Source organism: Sturnira hondurensis, unplaced genomic scaffold (assembly GCF_014824575.4).
Source record: "Sturnira hondurensis isolate 20B ecotype Veracruz unplaced genomic scaffold, ASM1482457v3 Scaffold0018399, whole genome shotgun sequence".
Classification (NCBI taxonomy): domain Eukaryota; kingdom Metazoa; phylum Chordata; class Mammalia; order Chiroptera; family Phyllostomidae; genus Sturnira; species Sturnira hondurensis.
The window spans coordinates 609,147-632,393 of NW_028091030.1; the positions used below are offsets into that span (position 1 = coordinate 609,147).

Here is a 23,247-nt window from a genome sequence, read left to right on the forward strand (position 1 = left end):
AGCCACGGAAGGGGCCGTTCTGTGGGTGGGACTCCAGCTCTCCCAACGCTGCAGTGCGGTCCCGGCTTTGATGGGTTTTGTGCATTGAGCTTTGCCTTTTCTTGATTCAAGGACTCACTGCAACGAAGTTTGAAAACCACTGCTGTGGGGATCTCCCCACACCTTTGTGCCATTTCTCACTGTTTTCCTTCTAACAAAGGACCTGTTTTACTCAACACATGTCACTGTATTCCTGCTCTTATCCTCCTTAGAGGAAGAACTGTCATCTCTAAAAGCCACCCTTTTGCTGGTATCTTGATCCCAGATCTCTTCCTGGTTCCTTAGGGACTTGTTGCCATAGTGATCTTCTCTTCTTTGCTCTCAAACAAGTACCTTTTAGACAAGTTTTGTGTGTCCCACTCTTTGTTTTAAAAACCAGCCCATGTCAGTCATATAAATCTTAATTCGTCTTCTTTTTGAAAATCTAAATGATCTATTAACTCTGGGCCCACCCTTCCTGTAGGACGGCAGTCAGCCAGAGTGGTGAGCCAGATGCCCTTTAGATGGCCTGCCCTGTCTGGGATGACGGGACCCTCCGCACACACACAGCGCACACGTGTAGACTTTTATTAGGCTCTCTTCACTCACTTGAGTGGAATGTGCACAGTCCCTGAGGACAGTGGAGCTTGCACCCCCTGTTAGCCTTTACAGTCTTTCTAAGCAGCACATCCAGAGAGAAACTCTATTTCATTCACAAGGAGCATAGAACATACTATCACCTGGATACGCCTTGTCATCAGTGAAATACATTTCTTCTAGTGTGGTATGCTTATACTTTTATAGCATGTTCTTCATTAATTTTGCTTTTGTCTCATAACAGAAGCACACTTCTGAATGCTAACATGAAACACAGTGTAAATGGAGGAGCACCATAGAATACTCACGAAGTTGGAATCATAGGCTCCCTCCCAGTTATTACTCCTTTCATCCCTAGAAGTAACCCTTGTCTTAATTTCTAATATTATCACTTAATTGAGACTCCTGTGGACTTTATACACACCATATGTATTCCTTTGAATTTTGATTTAACTTTGTTTGTGAGCTTCATCTCTATTTTCCCATGGAGCTTCAGTATCTTCGCTGTCATCCTTTTATGAATGTGCGACCATTGAGTTGTTTGCAGTTTTGGTTGTTACCAGCCATGTTTCTGTGAACAGTCCCGTGCGTGTCTTTTGGAGGACGTGTGCATGCACTCCCGTGGGATCTGTGTCTACGAGTGAACTCATTCTTGAGACACACTGATACGCTCGTCATCATACACAAGACATCACTGTTTCTTTCAGGGTCTTTGGTATAGGGATATCAAGTACTTCTCTCAAGATCATGTTGCAAATACAGTAGCAGACTCGGAATCAGCACCTACACCTCATCCGGTCTGCACTGCACAGGAAAGAGAAACACAAAAATATTTAATAAGTGCAGAGTAGCTATTTTTATGTCTTAACTTTTGGTATTCTTTATGAGTTTTGAAAACCTAAACAAGAAAAACTGAACCTATTTTGAAAGCTGAACATCTAACCTTTTCACTTAACTGCTTTAACATTTTTCCAGACTACAAAGATTTTAGAAGTTGGTTCACCTGGCAGTTTGCCTTCATTTGGCGTGGCTCCAAGTGGTGGCGATATTTAGTGGACATTTTAAGGATCACGTTAAGGATCATGGAGACTAAATATGCTGCAAATTACTAGATTAAATGAAAAACAAGCAGACATAAACCCCCAGTCTCCACCTTTGGTTCGTCTTAAAAGTTTATTCTTGAGAACATGTAGAACAGATAGGTATATTCATGTGTTAGCATGCACCATCTTAAACAGATCATGAATTAAAATATTTTTCGTCTTTTTTGGCTACGTCTTCTTTCTATCACTCTTTCACACACAATGCTAAAATGTTATTAATTGAATTTCTCCTGGCACTTCCTCTGCAAGGAAGGCTTAATGTTACTTAAATCATCATTTTACATAGCAAATCACCTCTGGGAGTTTTATACAATGCAGCTACTTGTGGTAGATGAAGAAAATCAAGTACGACTACACAGACTTTTAGGTATATTAATATTAATATATTTTTAGAAGCAAGAAAAATATCCTGTGTACTAGCTTGTGATCCTGTATGAATGGAGAATTAGCCCATTGAAATGGTTACTTTTTCTTGAGGAGAACAGAGCATCATGGGAATGTAAGCTGTTTCTCATCTTTTTTTGTGAATGTGTTTTAAGTTGTCAGATTCTTATGAATGGTTTAGAGGGAAAGAAAATACTTCCAAACCATTTGAAGATGTTTTCAACAACTAACGAATATTTTATGGAGAAGGTGTTACCTTACTAGATTTAAAACGTGTCTTGTACTTTTTAAAACAGACTTTTTTTTTATGAGACTGAAACAGACTTTATTTTTTAAAGCAGTGTTATGTTCACAGCAAAACTGAGTGGAAGATACAGAGACTTCCCATATGTACGCATCCTCTCCTATTACCCAAATTCCACATCAGGTGGTATGTTTGCTACAATTAATGAACTTCTGTTGATATGTCATTATCACCCCAAATCCACATTGCAGTCAGTGTACGTTTTTCATGTTCTTAGAAGGAATAAATTTAAATCTCACATTTTGTTGTCTGCTGGCAAAATGTTTTTCTCGATATCTGCATTTGACATCTCCTTAGCTTATCCTCCTTAGACTTGTAAAAAATGGCATGGAAAGTATATATTTTGCTTCTCATTCTTTTATATTTTTAAGTTTAGTGTTGAATGTTTTCAAAAATATTTTTCACTATAGCCATGTTTTTTCTGTTTTTATATTACACACTGGGCACAGGCCGAAAGGGATCAGTTGAGATCCCAGATCAGAAATGCATCTGCTCATAGAGAGCATTCATGCACGGAAATGGATCCAGTGAGCCAGGGTGAGGCAAGAGGGAGTGGTGAGGCCTGGCGAGCCCAGGAGCTCTTGCCCCACATAGAGGTGTCAGCTCCAGCTAGTTCTTAACTGTGTGACCGTGCAAGCCTAAGGTGCTACCTTTTCTAGTTTTAAGAGAATTTATAAAGGAGCCCTGGCTGGTGTAGCTCAGTAGATTGAGCATGGGCCTATGAAGCAAAGGGTCGCTGGTTCGATTCCCAGTCAGGGCACATACCTGAGTTGTAGGCCAGGTCCCTGGTAGGGGCCACATGAGAGGCAACCACACATTGATATTTCTCTCCCACTCTTTCTTCTTCCCTTCCCCTCACTCTAAAAATAAGTAAATAAAATATTTTTTAAAAAAGAATGTATAAAGCAAACCAAGATATCTTATGTCAATCTTTATGACTTTATCCCAACGTAGCCCTAATTGGGGCTAAGCAACATTGAGGGCCGCTATTTCCATTTATTTATTTTTACCAAGCCATTATTTTTTGTAGGGATTAAATGTATTCTGCAGACTCTTCTGAGAGCTTTGTAGAAATTAGCTCACTGAATCATTGAACAGTTCTCTGAGATTGGCACTTTTATCTTCCCTATTTAAGGGAGGATAAAAGTAAGACATAGACCAGTTCAGGGACTACCAAGATATTGGATGGGTTTATTACCATTAGGATTTGTGAACTGGTTTCCTCAAAACTACCTATTAGACTTTTTAAAAAATCTGACCAAAAATACATGTAGAGATATGGAATTTATTAATGATAGACACATTGTGTTTTATATTTCATATTAAATTGTGTGACATTTATCAATTGAAGAACCTTCAAGCAGTCTCTCTCTCTTTTTTTTTTTTTGCTTAGAAATAATTGAAAGGTATAGAAAAAAGTAAGTAAGGATTCGCTTTTTAAGGATTCAACATTCAATTAGTTGTGTAATTGGATCCATTCATTACCTGCAACAGTGCAAGTTTATTGCCCACTAGGATTTGACATAGGAATTTAAGCCGAATATTGTGCCAATTTAACAAATCAGAAATAGGTAGTTTCGTAGCTTCAAAAAAATATTCTCATTTTTAAACAGTTGTTCTCTCACTCTCTATTCCTCTCCTTGCCTTATTTTTTTTCTTGATGGCATTTATTACCAAATCTGACACGTTATGTTTTCACCTGTTTCCTTCCTGTTTCCCCCCAATATATTCTAAGCTCCAAGGTAAGCAGCTTGGTTTGGGTCACAGCTAGTATCCCAGCACACATAAGAGCTCAGTAAATACTTTTGAATGAGCGCATGAATGTCCACAGCAGCAGCTGCCTCATAAAGACTTTGGAAGATAAGCTTTTTACCACCATGAGACTATCCAGATTTGAATTAATTTTCTTAACAAAAGATTCGTCAGTCTCAGTGTTCAGGGCCATGTTTCCAGATACTCATTCATCCACTGAGTTTCAGAAGTAAATTGATAGGTTAAAGCCATGACAATATTCAGCAGAACAAGAGTAATGACAACTACTGAAACTTTTCTTTGTTTCTGTAAAGCTGCCAGCCTCAATTGCTCGGGAAGCTGCATCTGACACGGTTAAGAGGTTAGCGTGGCTGGCAGCAGGAGGCCTTCCCAAGCGCTGGGTACCTGGCTTCCATCCTGGTCTCTAACAGGGTTTTAGACAAGCGATTTTACTTCCATTTCCTCATCTAAAAATGCAGACACTTCTACTGTGTGCTAGGATGGTTGTGAGAGTTAAATGAGGTAATTCTCGTAAAACACTTAGCATAGTGCCTGGCACTCAAAAGTTACTCTTGTGATTTACCACCTCTCTGAAATGAGGGAGGTATTTAAGTCAGAAGTAGAACAACAAAGTTCTAAATTCTAAGAGTGACGTATGCAACCCCAGTACCCAGAGTGGAGCCCCGCCTGTAGGCAGCCTGCCACGGCCGAGGGGCTGGGCGCCTGCAATGCATTAGCGATTGCTGCCAGAGACCACTGATCTGGGGGGGGGCGGGGAGCACAGACAGCCCCATGCCTCTAAGACAGAAAGCTTCAGTTCCCCGGGGGTAGGTTCCAAAGCGGACTCCTGGAGAAATGGCCAGGACTTAGGGACTGGCGTATGAATTTGTAGGTCCTAAAACCTACCTTTGTCAGGATACTAGGTGAATAGGCCTTTCAAGGGGAAACTTGCATGAAACCACGCTTAATAGTCTGATAAATAAAACCGAATGCCCAGGTTTGGTTTATGTTTTTATTTTTGAAAGGCAGTATGGCTGTGGTGGCTGCTTATCAGTATACTTAGTGTATAACTTATACTCACAGTGTGACTACTCCCCAAAGGCAGATGTGCAGAGGAAGTCAGCATAAACACAGAGGCTTCCTTCACGAGCATGCCATCTCTTGCTCAGAGAGTTTGCATGTCTAAGGGCATCAAGTGAAGAGAGACTGGCATCTCCGTTTCCATGGCAGGAGCACCCTTGCCAGGAGACAAGCTCTGGGTGCCTCTGGGCAGTCTCCCCCTGCCTGGGCGTGGACAGACAGCTCCAAGACCTGCCCAGTGGCTCTCGTTTTGCGCCCCTGTCCAGGTCTCTGCAGCGTTCCCCTCTTCTGACCAACACTTCGTTTCTCTGTGTGTCTGCTGCTTGCAGCCCAGCTCTTCATAGTTCTGGTGGCTCTGGGAGCCAGGCAACCAATGGGAGCCTTTCTTTGAAAATGGCAAAAGTGTAACTTGTTTTCTGAAATTAGCCAACTAATTAATTCAATCATACAAAACTCTGAAATGATTCTCTTTTCTCCTCCATCTGGTCTATAAACATATGTACCCTTTGATCTGACTATTATACTTCTAGAAATTTATCCTACAGAAAAACTCAGATAACAGCATTGTTTAAAGTGGGGAAGAATGAGAAACTGTATGATGTGTTTGTCAGTAACTCCCTAGTCCATCCTTCTCTCTGGTTAGAGACAGGGCCCGGCTCTCACGGTGGATAGTGAGAGCTAGATCGCTCTGTGCTGTGGACCAGCTTCCACATCGGGCAGCGGGTGTGTAAGCCTCTACCCCTTCCTGACCAGTGCTTCCTTCCAAAACGTGGAGTGAATGATTAAGACTGAAGTCCCATGATTTAGCCTCTGTTTGGACCATAATTTGGGGGGTAAAATAGGTGCCCAGGGTCCACAAATGCTCTTGAGTGCTTTGGCTCAGCATGGCTCTTTAGTACGTTCCTCAGATTCTGTTCTTTATTAGCTCACGCCTTTGTTGCCTGTGGTACAGCCTTTCCCAGACTCTTCCTCAGGCCTTGCCCCGAGATGGGCTTCCCTGGACTACATGTGGGTTATGATTTATTTTATATACTTTATTTGTGTGTGTTTTTCTTTTCCATTATAATGTCTTTGGCACGGGGAGGCGTACTGGAAGCAGGGGGACAACCTTGCTTGTGTCCATAGTTCTTCTAGACAGCGTTTGCTTTGGTGGAAACAAATATAAACGTGCTGTGGTTTCCCCAGCCTTACTTAGTTTTTTTCAAAAATAATGTTTGATGTCCTGTGCAAGTTCCTCTGAATTCATTGACGTTCTGTTTCTTTCTGACGTGCTAAGATGCACTCCCCTTCTCCAATACAATGAGCTCTTCCTTTGATCTGTGCCTGCTCATACTATGTTTTGAATGACTGATTAAATAAATTACGGCCCCGCTATTTTATGTAATTTAAAATGTCTATTTGTGCTGACATGGAAGGCCATCTTTACTGAAAAAAAAAAAAAAGCAAGTTGCAGCATAGCATATTTAGAAAAAGTCTGGTTCCTTTTTCTTTAAAGAACATCCCACACCCCACAGATAGTAAACTCGTGAGTCAGCTCTGTGTCTGTAACAGATGTAGATGGGCATCCAAAAGCGTCTGTGAGATCACAGCCTACACCATTCACAGTGGGTATTTCTGGGGAGCAGTTAAACCAAAATTAGTTCCTCTTTTGAGGGTCATGGATCTTTTTGTGATTCTGAATGATAAAAAAAACTTAACCTAATAAAAATATGTGTACACAGCAGGACCTCAGGTAACACTGTTTCATTTACCATTGTAACGTTGAGGGGACACCAGAGGAGCTTCACTCTTTCATTTAAATTTTTAAATTTTTTATTGATTTTGGAGAGAGGGAGGAAGGAGGAGGAGGAGGAGGAGAGAGAGAGAGAGAGAAAGAGAGAGAGAGAGAGATTTCCTGTTCCACTTATTGATGCATTCATTGGTTGCTGCTTCTTGTGTGTGCCCTGCCTGGGGACGGAACTCACAGTTCCACCCAATGGTTAGAGCGCATTGGGATGAAGCTCTAACCAACTGAGCTACCTGCCCAGGGCCGCAACTTCACTCTCCTTTGTATCAGTTAGCCTGCAATAAGAATGGTTTCATTATGCATCATTCCACTTAAAGTCTCAGAACCGATGGATGACATTAAGTGAGGATTTGTATACAAAGAATATTTTGCCTGCAATTTTGGGGAGTTCGGGGACTACTGTAATAGCTGCTTTGACCAAACCAATGTGTATTGACATTATGATCTAATGTCAGTCTTATTTCAGCTATTGTTTTTGTGAGCAAATGGGGCCCACTTTTCAATATCTATTTGGTACACGTTCTGGAAATTCTTTGAGCAGAGAGTGGCATGGCTTATATATCTTTAACATGAAACTCAACAACTAACCAAGAGCTTGTTCTGCCCCTAAAAAGGTCAAATGTTTATTTAGACTTTTATCTACCAAGTGAAGACTGCAAGTAAAGTTATCCCTTCTTAAACTAAGGCTTGATTTATCAGCCTTTATTATGCAATATGTATCAAGCACACTTGTGTGTTTAATTTCAAAGATGATGTACAATGGTCCAAGTTCTGGAAGAGAACCCCAGGGCCCACCTACTGCATCTTTGCTCCTCTGTCAAAGCCGCCCAGACAGTGGCTCTGAGCTGGCACCTGGCTCCTCTGTGGGACACAGCCCCGCAGGTGCCTGTGCTGTGCCTGTGACATGGCAGAAGTTGGTTGCTGACGCCCATGGTCTCTCCTGGGAGCAGCAACACCCAGTCACAATGAGCAAGCTTAGCACCCAGGTCTCAGCTTCTAGATTCTGTTTTCTAAGGAAGGATCCAGGGCTCCTTGGAGAAATGGCTCATTTCAGGGCCAGGACAGGGAGACTAGAAGATGAGCTTAGAATATGTCATGTCAGAATGCAAGAAAGCAGTAAAAAAAAAAGTAGGGGCATGTTAAAAAGACACAGAAGTCAGCTTGAAAGGGACTCTGTACCATGAACCAAATCTGGACAAATTCAGTATTAAAATTCAAAGCATAAAAACAAATTATAATCTGTTAAATAAAATAGGAAACTGTGAGCACATACTAATAATGATAAATAAATGCATAATAAGTAGAATTTTGATGAGGAGTGGGATTTTATGTTGTCTCAAAAGATCTCCCCACAAAATGCTAAAATATTTGTTAAACGTGCAGTGCTGGTATAATGGTGAGCACAGATGCCTTCCAAAAATACTTCTTAATCACAAAGGCAAAAATAGTAACTTCACAGTGGAAGAGCCTGGAAGACACCACCTTAATAAGAATCAAAGTTATCGTCATCAGTAACAGGACGTTTGAAAGGATGCAATAAGAAGCGCCAGTTCATTTCTGTAGGAGGCATAACCTGAGTCTAATCATGAGGACATTCTACAAAGTAGTTGGTCAGTAATCTTTAAGGTGTCAACATCATCAAGGTCAAGAAAAATCTGAAAAACTGTTCCAGATTGAAAGACGCTAACCAGACATGGCATACAGTCCGTCTTGCCTAAGAATCACATGGCTGGCGATGCTGATTTGGATACTTTTGCTGCGGAAGACAGTGTTGGGACACTTGGTCAGATTGCAGCAGGCTCTGAGGATCAGAGGCAGGAATGAATCCGCGTCAATTTCTTGATTTTGATGGTTATGTTATTTAGGAGACTGTCTTTGTAGGAAATATATGCTAAGGTAACATTCTTAAACTTCTTAGTGTTCGGAACCTTTTATACTTTTAAAATTTATTAAGGGCCCCAGAGAGCTTTTGTGTATGTGGGTTACAGCTATCAATGTTTATTGTATTGGAAACTCAGTCTGAGTAATTAAAAATAAATATTTAATTCTTTTGAAGATAATAACAATAAGCCCGTTAGATGTTAGCATTTTTAAGTAGGAAGTCTTTTTTTTTTTTTTCCTCAAGCTCTTGATGGTAGATAAAAGTTTTTTCCAAAATTCTGATCTTCACTTAAAAGTTCAACTTCTGTCATGGACAAGAAATATTGCTGCTTGTCTTTCTTGAAGTGGCAGGTTCACTTCCCTCATTTCTTAGAAAATGTCTGCCAGATCTGACCAGTCACAGTTTTTTCTGTCGGTCGTTCTTTCAGGTAGAATGGCGCTGCCTGAGAAGAGTCTAATTCAGCCCCCGACTCACCTGCGCAGATGTTCTCCTCCAGACAGCCATTCTATTGGGTGCACAGGAAAAGTGCTTCGCGCGCAGTTCCCCTTTGTTACACAGGACATTACAAAGATGTGTACTTAAGGTTGAGGTTTCATAAAATTACTGATTTTACTGTCTCATCAAGGGACGTTCTTAAACAAGACTGATTGATTTTTTTTTTTTTTTTTTTTTTACTGCAAGTAAGTGCAGAATACAGGGACTCCGGTGTAGTTACGTGTGGCTGCTTTGGTGTCATGGCCCTGGCACGGTGCCATTGTTGCACAGTCAATACTCTGAAGCAGGCAAATAAGGTCTTCATGGTGTTTTTGTTTTTGTTTTTGTTTTGACTCTCACGGACCCTCGGGGTCATGGCCCACACTTTGAGAACCACTACCCTGGAATATTTATGGACTCTTGTTAGCAAGTGAATCTGACACGGTTCAGGGAAAAAGTTACTTGTACAGTATTTGCAACTTTTCTTTGCTTGAGATGATTTCAGAATGGCAAAAACTCAAATAAACGATGGCCTTTCAAATGTTGAAAACGGAAATTTACGAGCAGAAGCATTTGTAAGTTTCAGCAGTATACCAGGAAGCACTTATGTGGATTAAATGATGTAATGTCATTTGGCCGAGTTCTTGGCATCTAACTGATGCTCAGTAATCGGGGACTGGAGTAGTGATGGATCCTCTTTAGTTTGTAGAACCTTAACCTTCCCTGTACCTTTCACGTGGTACCTCTGGGTTCTTCAGGACATCCTCAACGGGGATGTTTGTGCCAAGTTCTTATCCTTTGTTCTAAAAGTGCAGGAAGAGGAGACTCTAAACAAGCATTTTTGCTTTTATTTTGTTTCAATATGTAAAAACTGTGTACTTTTCACAGTTTAAGTGAAAGGGGGTGTTTTTTGCATGGAACTACATTGATCTTCAAAGTGTTATTTGCTGTAAGACTCATTTCAGTAGCTGATGTTTTAAATTTTAGAGTAAATTTTTCAAAAGTTCCTAATTTTTTGTTTCTCAAACTGTTAAGCTTCTCTTTTCTAAATACTAAAGTGAGAAACTCAAAGCTTGAAGAGAATATTTTTTCCCACTGGCGAGATCTCACAAAACCAGAACAGAGTCTTGTAAGAACAAAATGACAGGTTAAAATTAAAAGAGGTTACCTGAAAAAAAGAAAGGAGCTTAATCAGCATATTTAGAAGAAATGTACTATGTGATATTTGACTTCTAATTAATTTTAGCTATCTTTCTCTTTGAAAGGAGAAGCGAGGAATCTTATAGAGGGTTACAAAAATATCTCTTTTGTTTTCCAGTTTGATTTTTAGTTCACAGTTATTCTGCATGGAAAATCAGTCAACTCTGGCCCAAGGTAGTCATTTCATTTTTCAAGCCAACAAAGAGAAGAAGTAAGCTACCTCAAGAAAAAAAAATACTTGCTTTACTAAAATAACAGAGAAACATTTTGTATGATAGAAAATAGGCTAGGCCATAATTAGAGGAATATTGCCTTATATGTGGAACTGTGAAGACTGCTTTATTTCTAACATATGATGGTTTATTAACCAGATTTGTAAAGCAAATGGATGAACCCATTGTGTCCTCTCTCTCCCTAAAGCCGTGTGTCTAATCAGTGGGGGAGACTCAGGTGTCCCTCTGAGCCGGCCTGCCTCCCCCTTCCACTGCTGCCTCTGTGTCCCTCTCTCTCGTGGGACTCGGGCCACCGCTGTGTGCTCCCCCGGCCACCATCACTTTTTGTAACAGGCCATGTGCGCTCTACCCTGCCACTAGCATTTCTTTCCTAAGAAAACAAGTTGTGATCGTGTCACCTCCTGCCTAAAGCCCCTGCTGTGTATTCATAACACATAGGATGAAATGTCAACTTGTTACACAGCCACGTGCCCTGTTCATTCACGTAGGACTCTGTGCTTAGAAGGGCCAGACTTGGTTTAATGCTCTGCTGTTGCCATCTTGAAATTCTTTATTTTATTTTTATTTTTCCATTGATTGATTGTGTGTGTGTGTATGTGTGTATGTGAAAGAGAGAGAGAGAAACATTGATTTGTTGTTCCAGTTATTTTTGCATTCATTGGTTGCTTCTTGTATGTTCCCTACCCAGGGAACAAAGCTGCAACCTTTGCATATAGGGATAATGCGGTAACCAACTGAGCTTTCTGGCCAGGGCTTGTCATGCTTAATAATTTTTGAACAGGGGACCTCCTTTTTTGTTAGGACCCCACAGTTATGTAGCTGGCCCTGCTCCTTATTTTGGTGCACAAACCTCTACTGGTTTCCTTTCCAGACTTTTTTCTATTTCTCTCTGTGTACCACGTACTGTATCCCCAGGGACTCTTATCACATGCTGATCCTTCTCCCCACTTTCTGCCTGTGCCTCCTCCTCCCCCTACTCTGCATGGCCGATTCCTACTTAAGGACTCAATGCAAATGTCACCTCCTGTTTAAAATCCCACTCTGCAAGCATGAACTACTGTCTCTTTGCATGCTTTGTTCATATTTAATAAAGTAACAGTTGGGCTCACACTGAACTCCTTCACCTAAATATGACCTACTGAGAGTATCTGCTATTATCCTCAGGGTAAAGTCTGACATGCGGGCACCCCTTGGAGTGTACTTCTTGAACTCCTTCAGTTGGAACTTAGTCATCGAGCTCCCATGGTGTTCCTGGCAGTGTGAGCTCTGAGTGTGTAGTGATAAAGAAAAAACCAGACATGGACCTGCCCTCATAGAGCTGAGAATTTAGGGAGCGGGGTGCTTTGCCCGGTTGCCAATGCCTGTGCCTCCGAATAAATGAATGAGTGTACGCTAGGGGTTTGAGGGCCTGAGTTTAGGATGGGAGATACTCTGCCTTCTTGACTGGTGGCAGTGGTGAAATATTATAAGCACCAGAGAATCTTGCATTTGGGAGCTGTCCTCAGTTCATTTTGTGTCATTAAAGAGAAGGGTGGATGTCAGCAGCGCTCTGTGCTTCTTCCAGCAAATCTGAGACACCACTGGTCGTGAAACAGTGATGCAGCTTATCAGTATTAAGAAATAAAAATTGCCAGTGGGACTGGCATGCCATTAATTAGAAGGCATCCCGATTTCAGAGCTAAAAAGTGAATAAAAATGTGCTTTTTGGAGTAGATAAAACATAATTCAAAGGTTAATCACAAGCAAATTGAGTCAAAGAAATACTTGGACACTAAAGCTATAGCTAAAAATAGTATATCATGACCATTGAGTCCATGGATGAGACAGTAATAAACAAATTACTTTTTAAAGTAGAGCTGGATATGCCTGGTCAACTTGGAAAAGGATGTTCATCTGATGCAAAGGGAAAAGATTCAGTGATACAGATAATGTCTGTGTTATTCGAGAATAAACAACTATGTGTTATACAGCCATCTTTGTAGACATTGGCAGATGTAAGGAAATATCTGTAGAAGAGTCTGTAGTTTCTTAAAATACATTCTCCTGTGCTGTGACATGTAATCCTCACAAGAGCTGTATAGGGAGGGTGTTGTTCTTGTGGTAATAGAATTCCTGAAGGTTAAAAGACTTGAGTGAAGGGCCCTCAGCCAACAAGTGACTGAGCTGGTACCCAAGTCCAGGGCTTCTAAGTGCATGCCATGCTTTATCAAACAAACTTTGTGTCTTGGTCGACTCGAGCTGTGATAACAAAGTCATAGTGTGGGTATCTTAAACAGCAGGCATTTATTTCTCACAGTTCTGGAGGCTGGAGAATCCCAGATCAAGGTCCTGGCAGGTTCAGGTTCTGGCGAGGGCCCACTTTCTGGCTTGCAGGTGGCTGCCTTCTCGCTGTGCGCTCACAGGGCCTTTCCTTGGTGCATGTGCATGGGGAGAGAGAGCTCTTTATCCTCCTCTTACTGTGAGGACTCTGATTGCGTCCTGAGGGCCTCACCCTCATGAACTGATCTAAACCCCATTAGCTTCAAGGCTCCACCTCCAAGAGCCATCACATTCAGGGGTAGGCCTTCCACATTGCCGTTTTAGGGACACACGGGCATTCAGTCCAGAACACTCTGCTTCCGTGGTATTAGCAGCAGCATCTGGGAATCTTGACTGTAGTGAGGTTAGGAATATTTTTGCATTATTCTCACCTCAAAAATAAAACGTAGATATTTCAAATGGCAGGCCTTTTTCTCCCCCAAGTGTAGAAAATATACATCCTCATTTGAAAATTCTTCAAAGATGGCTTGTCCAAGGGTTTACAGTACCTGAGCCAAGGGTAGAATTCAGGGCTTTTGAAAAAAACAAATGGGTCCTATTCACACCAATAGAACAAGTTGACATGGAGTACGGTTTTTATTTTATTTATTACAGATGGTTGTTTTAGTTGAATAGGTTTTAATGAATAAAACATAACAACTGTGGCTTAAATTAAAGAAATACTTGGTGTGGGATGGAATCCTGATGATACTATGATAAATTTATGATTTGACTGAACATTGCTGTCTTCATGAGATTAAAATTATCATGGTTGTATTTTCAAGGTCAATGTAGAGAAGAAATGGACCATTATTTGTTTAACATCTCTGACAATTACAGTATTTTACCGTGTATAATGCGTACCCATGTTTTTGGCCCAAACTTTCAGGGAAAAAAGGTTTCCTTTTAATTTTTAATTAATTAATTAATTAATATTTAGATACTTATCTTTTGTATTATAAAAGAATTTTAGCATTTATTTTTTAACATAATATGGTACAAAAAATTTTATGTAACATAATTACAAAACACAAGAACAGATGCAAGGTATTTCAGGTACTACTGATATACAATGCGCATGCTTATTTTGCCCTCAAAAAGGGGTCATTATACACAGCAAAATATGATATAATTAAATGACCTTTAAAAAGTCAGGGAATGGAGTCACCTTTAAAAATGGAGTCAGATAAATTATTCCCTTCTAGGGCATAGTCCCCTTTATTCCAGACCTACATAGGGGGGCATTCTCTATAGGGGATGCCTCCCCCCAAGGGGTAGGGAGTGGAGTGAGGTGAGGCTTGGGTGAAATAACGAAAATAAGAAAAAGAGGGAAGTGGAGAGAATTTTCCGTTGTTTGCTTTCTCCTTAAAATTAGCGAAAGTACAGAAGACTTGTACTTTTCACATCTCTGAATATTGTAAAATATTTTATATGAAATAGGGGGAGCTTTAAAAACATGCAATACATTTAATAGTTATACATTGGTTTTAATGAATTTAGGTTTAAGAAGAAGAAATTGGTAGGCATTGGATAGAGTTCTGTTTCTCCAGGAGTCTCTGCTTTCTCCCTACTTATCTTTTTCAGGACTGGGTAAAGGGAGAGGGGTCCATGACTGACATGTCTTCAACCGCCGTGTCCATGCCCCCAAGTTAAACTCCCATATGGTTTCTGAGGTTTCTGAAAATTCTGAAATGTCTCTATTTTTATGAGACTGATTGTGTCCACGTAGGACAGATGGAAGAACTGAGTTGTTTCCCAATTTATCTGAATGCCTTAAAATGCTTATAGTAAGTACCTTCTGTTATGTTACATCTCTGTCTCTTACCAGCACGTAGTTTTATTTTTATAGGGAAGAGTTCAAGAAGTATCGGGAAGATGATCTTAGTAAATTGGCCGTGTTGGCCTGGATGTGTTTACTCAGTAAGCAAACATTTGAGTGGCCCATACAACATGCCAACCTGGTGCTGGTGCCGGGAAGACAGAGATAACGTAGAATGATAGGGAAGAGAGGCTCATTAAATAATGTAGTCTGGTAAGTGTTTAATAGCACACTAAATGCGTACCATGTGGAGGCTCGGTCTCCAGGAACACAGCCAAGAGGGGAGGTATCCACAGCTTAACCCTGGAGAAAATGGGAATCGTGGAAAGTCAGTCCACACAGGTGGTGCATCATTTGAATCTTAAATGATGGAAGTTATGATATGGAAAAGATGAGGAAGGGTACATACAACAAACGTTCATAATGGATAGTACCTAAAATTTAGGGGTGGGAATGGATGGTTTCTTCGGAGCGGATGTAGGGACAAATGAATTAATATATTATTGTTGGCTTTTATTAATAGAAAAATTATAAATAGTACATGAGTTTATATAGATTAGACCTTCTTTCTAGCATTCTTAGAGCTAATATCCCCAAACACCCAAGAGGGGAAATGCAGAAAGTCTTTCTAAGACCCGTAAGTATATTCTTAGAGAAAGAGATTTAAGATACATCAATTTGTTGAACGAAATGAAAATAATGATGGCCAGACCAGACGCACATTAAACATAAGGCCATTTGGAATATGTTCTTGACTTTTTTAAGGTTTGGACCTTACAACTTCTTAGTTTTAATATTGAGAAGTGTTTTTGTCAGCACCTTGCAACTACTTACAGTTAAGTAGTAAGTCCCTTCCCTGTCCCTTCCAGACTTGACCTGGAGCCAGTTCAGGGTCCTCTCGGAGAAAACCAGCAGCCAGGCTGCAGGCGTGGCCCACCCACGCTCGCTCACAGGCGGTGGACTGGCTGGGCAGTGCGGACATTTGTTGTTGTGCGTCTCTGGTTACGCATGCTGTTTGTTCTCTCTAGTCCCACAATCGTGACTATATGGTTTTTGGTGGGACAGCCGATGAAAAGGGGAAAAACAGTATCACCCACCTAGCTATTTCTTAGCTTCATTCCCTACTATCTAAGCCAGGCCCTGGCTGGTTTTCTGCCTCCATTTCTGGTGAGTTGACTGCTTTGAACAGCTTATGTCAATTTTTCAAGGTTTTTGTTTTTTTTTTGCTTCTGAATTTTTGGTTTTAGTCACTAGACTGAGAGCAGCAGGCCAAGACCATCTCAGAACCATTTCGACCAGAAAAATGGGAGGAGGGCATAATTGCATTTTGCCACAACTATACGTAGCAGGACACCAGCCCATCTAATTCCAAATACCGGATGGTTTAAATCAGTAGGAAAAATCAGCAGCACTGAATATCTTTGTGAAATGGTGTATGGTATTCTAACAAGGAATTCTTTAGTTCTTTAATTTCTTTAAGAATTTTTTTTTTTTAAATATATTTCTTTTTAAAAATATTTTATTTATTTATTTATTTTTAGAGAGAGGGGAAGGGAAGGAGAAAGAGTGGGAGAGAAACATCAATGTGTGGTTGCCTCTCATGTGTTTCCTACTGGGGACCTGGCCTGCAACCCAGGCATGTGCCCTGACTGGGAACCGAACCGGGCGACCCTTTGCTTCACAGTCCCATGCTCAATCCACTGAGCTATACCAGCCAGGGCTAATTTCTTTAAGAATTTATAACCATGAGATTATGACTGTGAGACATTGAATAAATGGAGAGCCTGGAGGGAATGCTACATTTTCATTCTTCAAAAATTTAATTGAAATGTTTCATGTAGCCCCAATAAAAATTAAGACTATCCAAGTATAGATAACCAATAAACTTTTGAAAAACAGTAATAATGGTGGAGATTTGTATTGCCAGAAATATTAACTTCTCTTAAAGCCAGAAGAACTAAAACTGGGGCGTTACGAAAGAATAGAAAAGTAGTATAATGAACAGGCTATAATTGTGGAATCGGAATGCGGTGGGTATAAGCTGTCCGAAGGCTCTGTACCCCCGCTCTGTCAGTCGCTGGGTCTGGGTGTCCTGGCACAGGGGTGATCTTGTTTCAGGGGACTCTGGACCCGAGGCACACCCCGAAGGCTGGTGTCACTCCAGTAGCTGGGGCAACCAGAGTTTTCGTAAAGGGACACGAATGGCTCGTTTCTTCCCATTGCAACCTCCAAATTCACTTGTGTATGTATCTTTATCCTACACACTTGTATCCTTGGCACTCCTTAAAGGGTGGCCAGGGAAGGCTTCTCTGAGAAGGTAACGTTCGCGTAAAGATCCAACAGAGATGAGGGGTGCAAGGAAGGGCATTCCAAGCCGAGGGAACGGGGTGAGCAGAAGCTTTGAGTGAGTTTGGAGAACCTTCTGTGCTCAAAGAACTGCTAGGGGCCTCTGTGCCTAGAGCCGGGGAGCCTCTGAGGGAGTGAGCAGGTGGACACGAGTTCAGAAAGACGTCGAGTTGCTGCCCAAGGCTTCTGGCTCGGGCTGCAAGTGAGATGGAACAGCTGGGGGTTTGTGTGGAGGGGAGGCACGCCATCTGACCTACGTTAAAAAAGAGAGAGCCCACGGTAGAGGCAGTGATGGTAAGAGAAAAACGACAGTGTTAGCTGAACTAGAACATGATTCATAGTAATTCAGGTGAAGTTCAAGTTTTATTTATCCTGAAAAACTTGCATGATATTCTAATGTGAACACAAAGACAGAGCTTGTTTGAGGGTTCTTATTAAATAACATTCTTTCCAAAGGGTCTCTGGGTTTTTTTTAGCAGCATATCAATACCAGACTCTAATGTAAGTGTTCACCAAATCCTGTGAGGTTTAAAAGAATAAATTTGGCCCTGGCTGGTGTAGCTCAGTGGATTGAGCGCGGGCCTGCGAACCACACAATCACGGTTCGATTCCCAGTCAGGGCACATGCTTGGGTAACAGGCCAGTGCCCAGCGGGGGATGCATGAGAGGCAACCACACATTGATATTTCTCTCCTCCTCCCCTTCCCTTTCCTTCCAAAGATAAATAAATAAAAATCTTTAAAAAATATTTGAATCAGGGCTTGTGAAGTGGCTTTTATTACTAGAGAGAAATTCTCCTAAATATCAAGATCTGGTGCAGCGTGGCAACATACCTTGCATTTCTCAAAATAAAGCGATAAATTTGCCTTATTTTATTCTTGAATAAAATTTTACATTTAGTAAAAGCTACCCCTCAGCCTCTTGATTTTTTTCTCTTACGAATGTGTGGCTCTAACAAGGCAGGGTTCTTTACTTCCTTGTGGTGAATTCTGCGAATCGTTTGTAGCAAGACAGGTGGGACCGGCTGCTGTGAAGTGGCAGCTCTGTGTCTGTCTGGCTCTCAGTCACACGGACACGGACAGTAGCTTGCTTTCATTGGAAGAGGAAGTATATACCTTTCACCCCGGACAAGGCGTTTTCCGTGCCAGGTAGTGTCCTCTCTAGTTTATTCACTGGTTCCTGCCTACGGTCAATACCTTTCATTCAGTCTAACCAAGCACCACACCTCTCGTGAACCGGATCCTTAGTGTTAAATATAAACCCTTTCTGACCAAGAGTGGAACCTCCTTTGTGGATTAACACTGCAGACCCTGTGATGAGCCACCGCTGGCTGCAAATGGGGGAAACTTTATTTTTGGAAGCTGGGTTTTCAAATTAATACTTTTGAATTCTCATCAAGTTCTAAATGCAAGCATTCATAGCCCACTGACCTTCACTGAGTGATGTGAGTGGGGTCAGGAGAAGACAGGGGAGACGGACACTTGCGGGTGGCCTCCCGTGTGCCTGTGGAGGACCCTTGGGCCTCACACCAGGCTGGGTAGTATCACCCTCATTTTCACAAGGGGATGGAGATGTGACAGGCTCAAAGAGGGTAATGTGACTTGCTCAAATGCATTTGGCAAATAAGTGTGGAAATGAAATTGGTACCCATGTCTGGGCGGCCTCACAGTCCATGCCACCTTCTCAAAGGCACTTACCAGTGAGGGCAGGCATAGACCTTATCGTTGCCCCAGATGAGTTGTATCTCTTCGGGGTCTCATTCACGTGCCATTTCCAGGAGCTCTGTTTGGACCTGAATGGTCTTGTGCAAAGTAGAACCCTGAAGTCTTTCCTGTGTCCCTTTGTAGCTCTATTAGTTTTGTGCGGATTTTTAAAAGTGGTGACTATTAACTATTGATCAAGCTCCTAATTTCCAATACGATCATATTGATTTTGTTTCTATTTTAATAAGATGGAGTTTTGCTTTCATATTTCACACTTCAAAATATTTCACAACATAAAGGCACATTCCTGAGATTATGAAGTATTGGATTGTGGTTAAAATCACAAAACAGTGATATATAAAGAGTATATAATATTATGCTATGAATCATGTTTTATCATTTGTCCCTGAGGATCTGAGAGGTAGTCGTTATTGGTTTTGGGAAGGAGAACTGACTGAGGGCCAGCTTCGTGACAACACCGGAGTGTCTGTTGCGGAACCATTGTGTTGTTTGTGCGTCCTCTCTCAGGTGGCCTCACAAGTGCCGCAGCCATCCTGTTCTAAACTTTATATCAAATTGGGGGTAAAAAGAGTTTGAATGGATAATGCCATCGAATGCTTCATTGCCATTTATTAATTTTCTTCCTCTCTCTTCACTTGTGTTTTTTTCCCCCAGAAGAGAAATTCAAAGTGGAAACAAGGACCATTGCTGTTGACTTTGCATCCGAAGATATTTATGATAAAATTAAAGCAAGCTTGGCGGGTCTTAATGTTGGCGTTTTAGGTTCGTATCTTTGCCACATTTATAGATTCTTCTTGCATTATTGTTTGGCTTTTACTATGATTGTACGTTTTCTTTTCAGAGGTTTGGTGTTCCATTGGTAAAATGGCTAGTGAGACGAATATTGTCTTATTAATATAATTGATTACTAGATGATATTCATCTATTATACTCGAATCTTTGTGTTTTTCATTATATTTTAATGGCTATTCTGCTTTTGGTTGTTTTCCCTGCCTACCTTCTTTCCAGCCTCTCGTTCTCTGTATATGTTTCTAGTTGTAGCATAATAACTCTTTAAGGTGGAGGGTGCTGACCCATTTTACAGGTGAGAAATGAAGACCTGGAAAAGTAGTTCTCAGTCTTTGTTGCTTGTCACATCCCCCCCAACCCCCCCCCTCCCTGCTGCCATAGGAGCCTTTTAAGACTTGTTTTTCCCCTAATCTTTTTCCATGAAATTTTAATACCACAGATACACTGTATATGACATTTAGGTATGTATATCTGTGCTTTGTGCATTGAAAGAATAAGCTGTCATGCTCCCTACCCCCAAACCAATTTTTTATACCTTTGGGGAAGATACCACCCCAGCTGAAGGCATGGCTTAGAGAATTTAGGGACTCGCCTAAGGTCACATAAAGACTGAAAGATACAACTGGTGTTCAGCCCTCTGGTTCCTTTTTTAATCTAAGTCTATTACTCCCTTTTGTTACACCTCAGCTACCTTGCTCTTGATCACCAAAAACCAGTGATTTTCTTAGATATGGAAGTATTGTATCTTGTTATGAAAAAGATTCACTAGATATTAAAGTAAGGAAAAGGACTTTGAAAAGCTATCCAACATCCTATGGGACATTTCTAGGAAGAAACAGGGTGTGTAGTTCAGAGAAACTTTCCTTCACTCAACCTCTTTATCTCACTGCCTAAATTGGAATGAACCTGGTGATCGCCACTATTTTCTTTATTGAGCTGTAAACGGAGGAAAAACAAAGAGGAAAGCTTTAAAATATGTTTTCTAACATTTCTTTATTTTAAGATTCACCTCTTTTACTCATACTATAAAAGGATAATCCTTTATATAATTTTTTGAAAAGGCAATTTAAAAACAAGTTAAACACGTATAGCCCTGCATAAGTACCCTTGGACCTGAGATTAACCCTGGCTTAGACATGCGTCTTTTTTCAGCTCCTGCCTGGTCAGTGTCACACATGGCCATGCCCCACCCACCCACACTGTGACTCTCCGACTTCCAGGAGAGCCAGCAGCACAATATGAATGAAGCCGTTTTTGCCATGTTCTTTTAATACTTACAATATCGCCTGGAGTCTTTCAGAGTTCCTCTTAGACCCTCACCTAGGTCTAGAATACCTGCAGCACCACTAATGTCTGTCAATTCTCGACCCTTTAGAACTTCCAAATCAGCAGCAGCTATAACTTACGAGCTAGGACAGACACTGCCGTGGCCCATGCTGGCCCCTTCCAAGCAGAAGGAAGGCTGGCTTCAGCAGAGGCAGGAATGAGGAGCCCTGATGACAGGAGACTTACCTTCAGCTTGTGATTTGGAGAAGAAAGCTTTCTTTCAGAAGTAGTTTAGTTAAAAACAGTTGTTTTTAGCTTTCCATATATTTTAGCTGCTTTTTACTAGGTCATTTTGAAACTCTAGGTGCTTAGGAAGGATGCCACTGAAGATGGAAACTACCGGGCATCTGGTGCCATAGGACTGCAGGACTCCTTCCCCACTCGGTTTACAGAAAGTGGACAGCACGAGTCTAGGCACAGTAGGGTCTGGTACGGGTGGGCGCACAGGGCACAGGGTGGCCAAGCATGTGGCCCCCACTCCTGGAAGGCTAGGACTTGCGTCAACATGTAAACAGTGGCATCTGTTAGACACAGGAATTGATGTTTCCCTGGGCCACGCATGCTAATGTGGCCACTGTTTTTGTCGTCCTCCTCCTTAGTAAATTGCATCCTGGGAGTTAGCAGGTTATGCCCCCATCATTCATTCGTTTATTAATGAACTGAAGATACAACGATGAGCAAACAACACCTGATTTTATGCAGTATAATGTTCGAATATGAAAGATAACATTTTAAAGTTATACCATAATTAAATAGTTCTGATTGAATACTTATTGAGATACATATGTACATACAACTTTAATTTCTAGTTGGTTACAGATTAAAATAAAAATAATTCCAGGTAATATTGAATATTTACTGTATTTTTTGGATCATAAGACACACCTAGGTTTTAGAGGAGGAAAATATGAAAAAAATTTGAAGCACAAAATGGTAAAATATTTAATAACATAAATACCATATTTTACCAGTGTCAATGTAAACAGAACGCAACAGGAGCATTAACAACCATTATTCCTCCCAAATTTGTTGGGGAAGGTGTGCCTTATAGTCTGAAAAATATGGTATATAATCCTTTAAAATTTATAGCAGCACTCTCATATACATTATCTTATTAACCGGCTATCTGTTTAGTTTTCTTCCTATTCTACTATACCTGTCACCTTAATTATAAGTTTTGTATAATTATTATTGACAGGTGTTAGCAGATACCTTATTCTTATATTGCATCATAATTTTAGTTTGTCAAGATTTTTGAGGATATTACTAAAACATCATTATGAGCTAATTTTATCTTATTGCTAAGTCGTAATTCAATCTAACTCAGAGTTCTTTCTCTAGTGTGGGCATAGAAGTACCCCCCCCCAAGTAGGATGGGGGGTCTGATGTTTCTATTCTCTCATTCCTGTGATGACCTGGGTCTGTGGCCCCTTTACCTTCCCTTCCCTCTCCCACCCACATCCAAGTCACACATACCCCCCCCCCCCCGTGTGGTAAGAGGAAAATAATCTTGTTTTCCTACCTCATCTGCTTAATGTCAGCCTCCCCCTGTATAAAATAACAAATGTATGGGTTGATTTCTGGGGAGATCTGGCAATCCTTATTAAGTCACAGGAAGGCATCTTTTTTCTACCAAATATTAACAAGACCAGTAATAGTAAAGAGAAAAATAAATCACCATGGTGCATTCCATTTGTTTAAATAGCATTAACCACCAAAGTATAGTCAGTGATTAATCAAGAAAATTAATATTTTGTGAACTACCAAGGAGAATGCTAAAGCCCTTTGTCATGAGAAAAACATTAAGTTTTTGATAAGACAAGTGGAAAGAAAACAGCCACGAATTGTGTGAATTTCCACTGAAAGGTCACCACGACTTGATCAGACTCTAAATGCCTGAGGTTGAGAAGTTGGATTCTTAACTCTGTTATGTAAAATAAGTAAGCATCTGCTGTCTTCTCTCAGGCAAATGCCAAGAAGCACAGCGTGGAGAAAGCTTAAAAATTTTAGCTCTTCAGACAAAATGACATCAGTATTGCTTCGAATAAGCCAGCAGCTCCCTAACAGAGTGTGCCGACTATGAGGCGAACTGGATTCCTCAAGAGACTGTCCTGGGCGCTCCACATGGGTTT

At 40.9% G+C, this 23,247-nt stretch overlaps 1 protein-coding gene across 1 annotated transcript in view; it reads left to right on the plus strand.

The window, feature by feature from the left end:
- HSD17B12 (hydroxysteroid 17-beta dehydrogenase 12) overlaps positions 1 to 23,247 on the plus strand; it is a 142,919-nt gene that overhangs the window by 73,802 nt on the left and 45,870 nt on the right. The window contains exon 4 of the mRNA XM_037069046.1: positions 19,655 to 19,762. Coding sequence (XP_036924941.1) covers positions 19,655 to 19,762 — 108 coding nt within the window. The remainder of the gene's footprint in view (positions 1 to 19,654; positions 19,763 to 23,247) is intronic.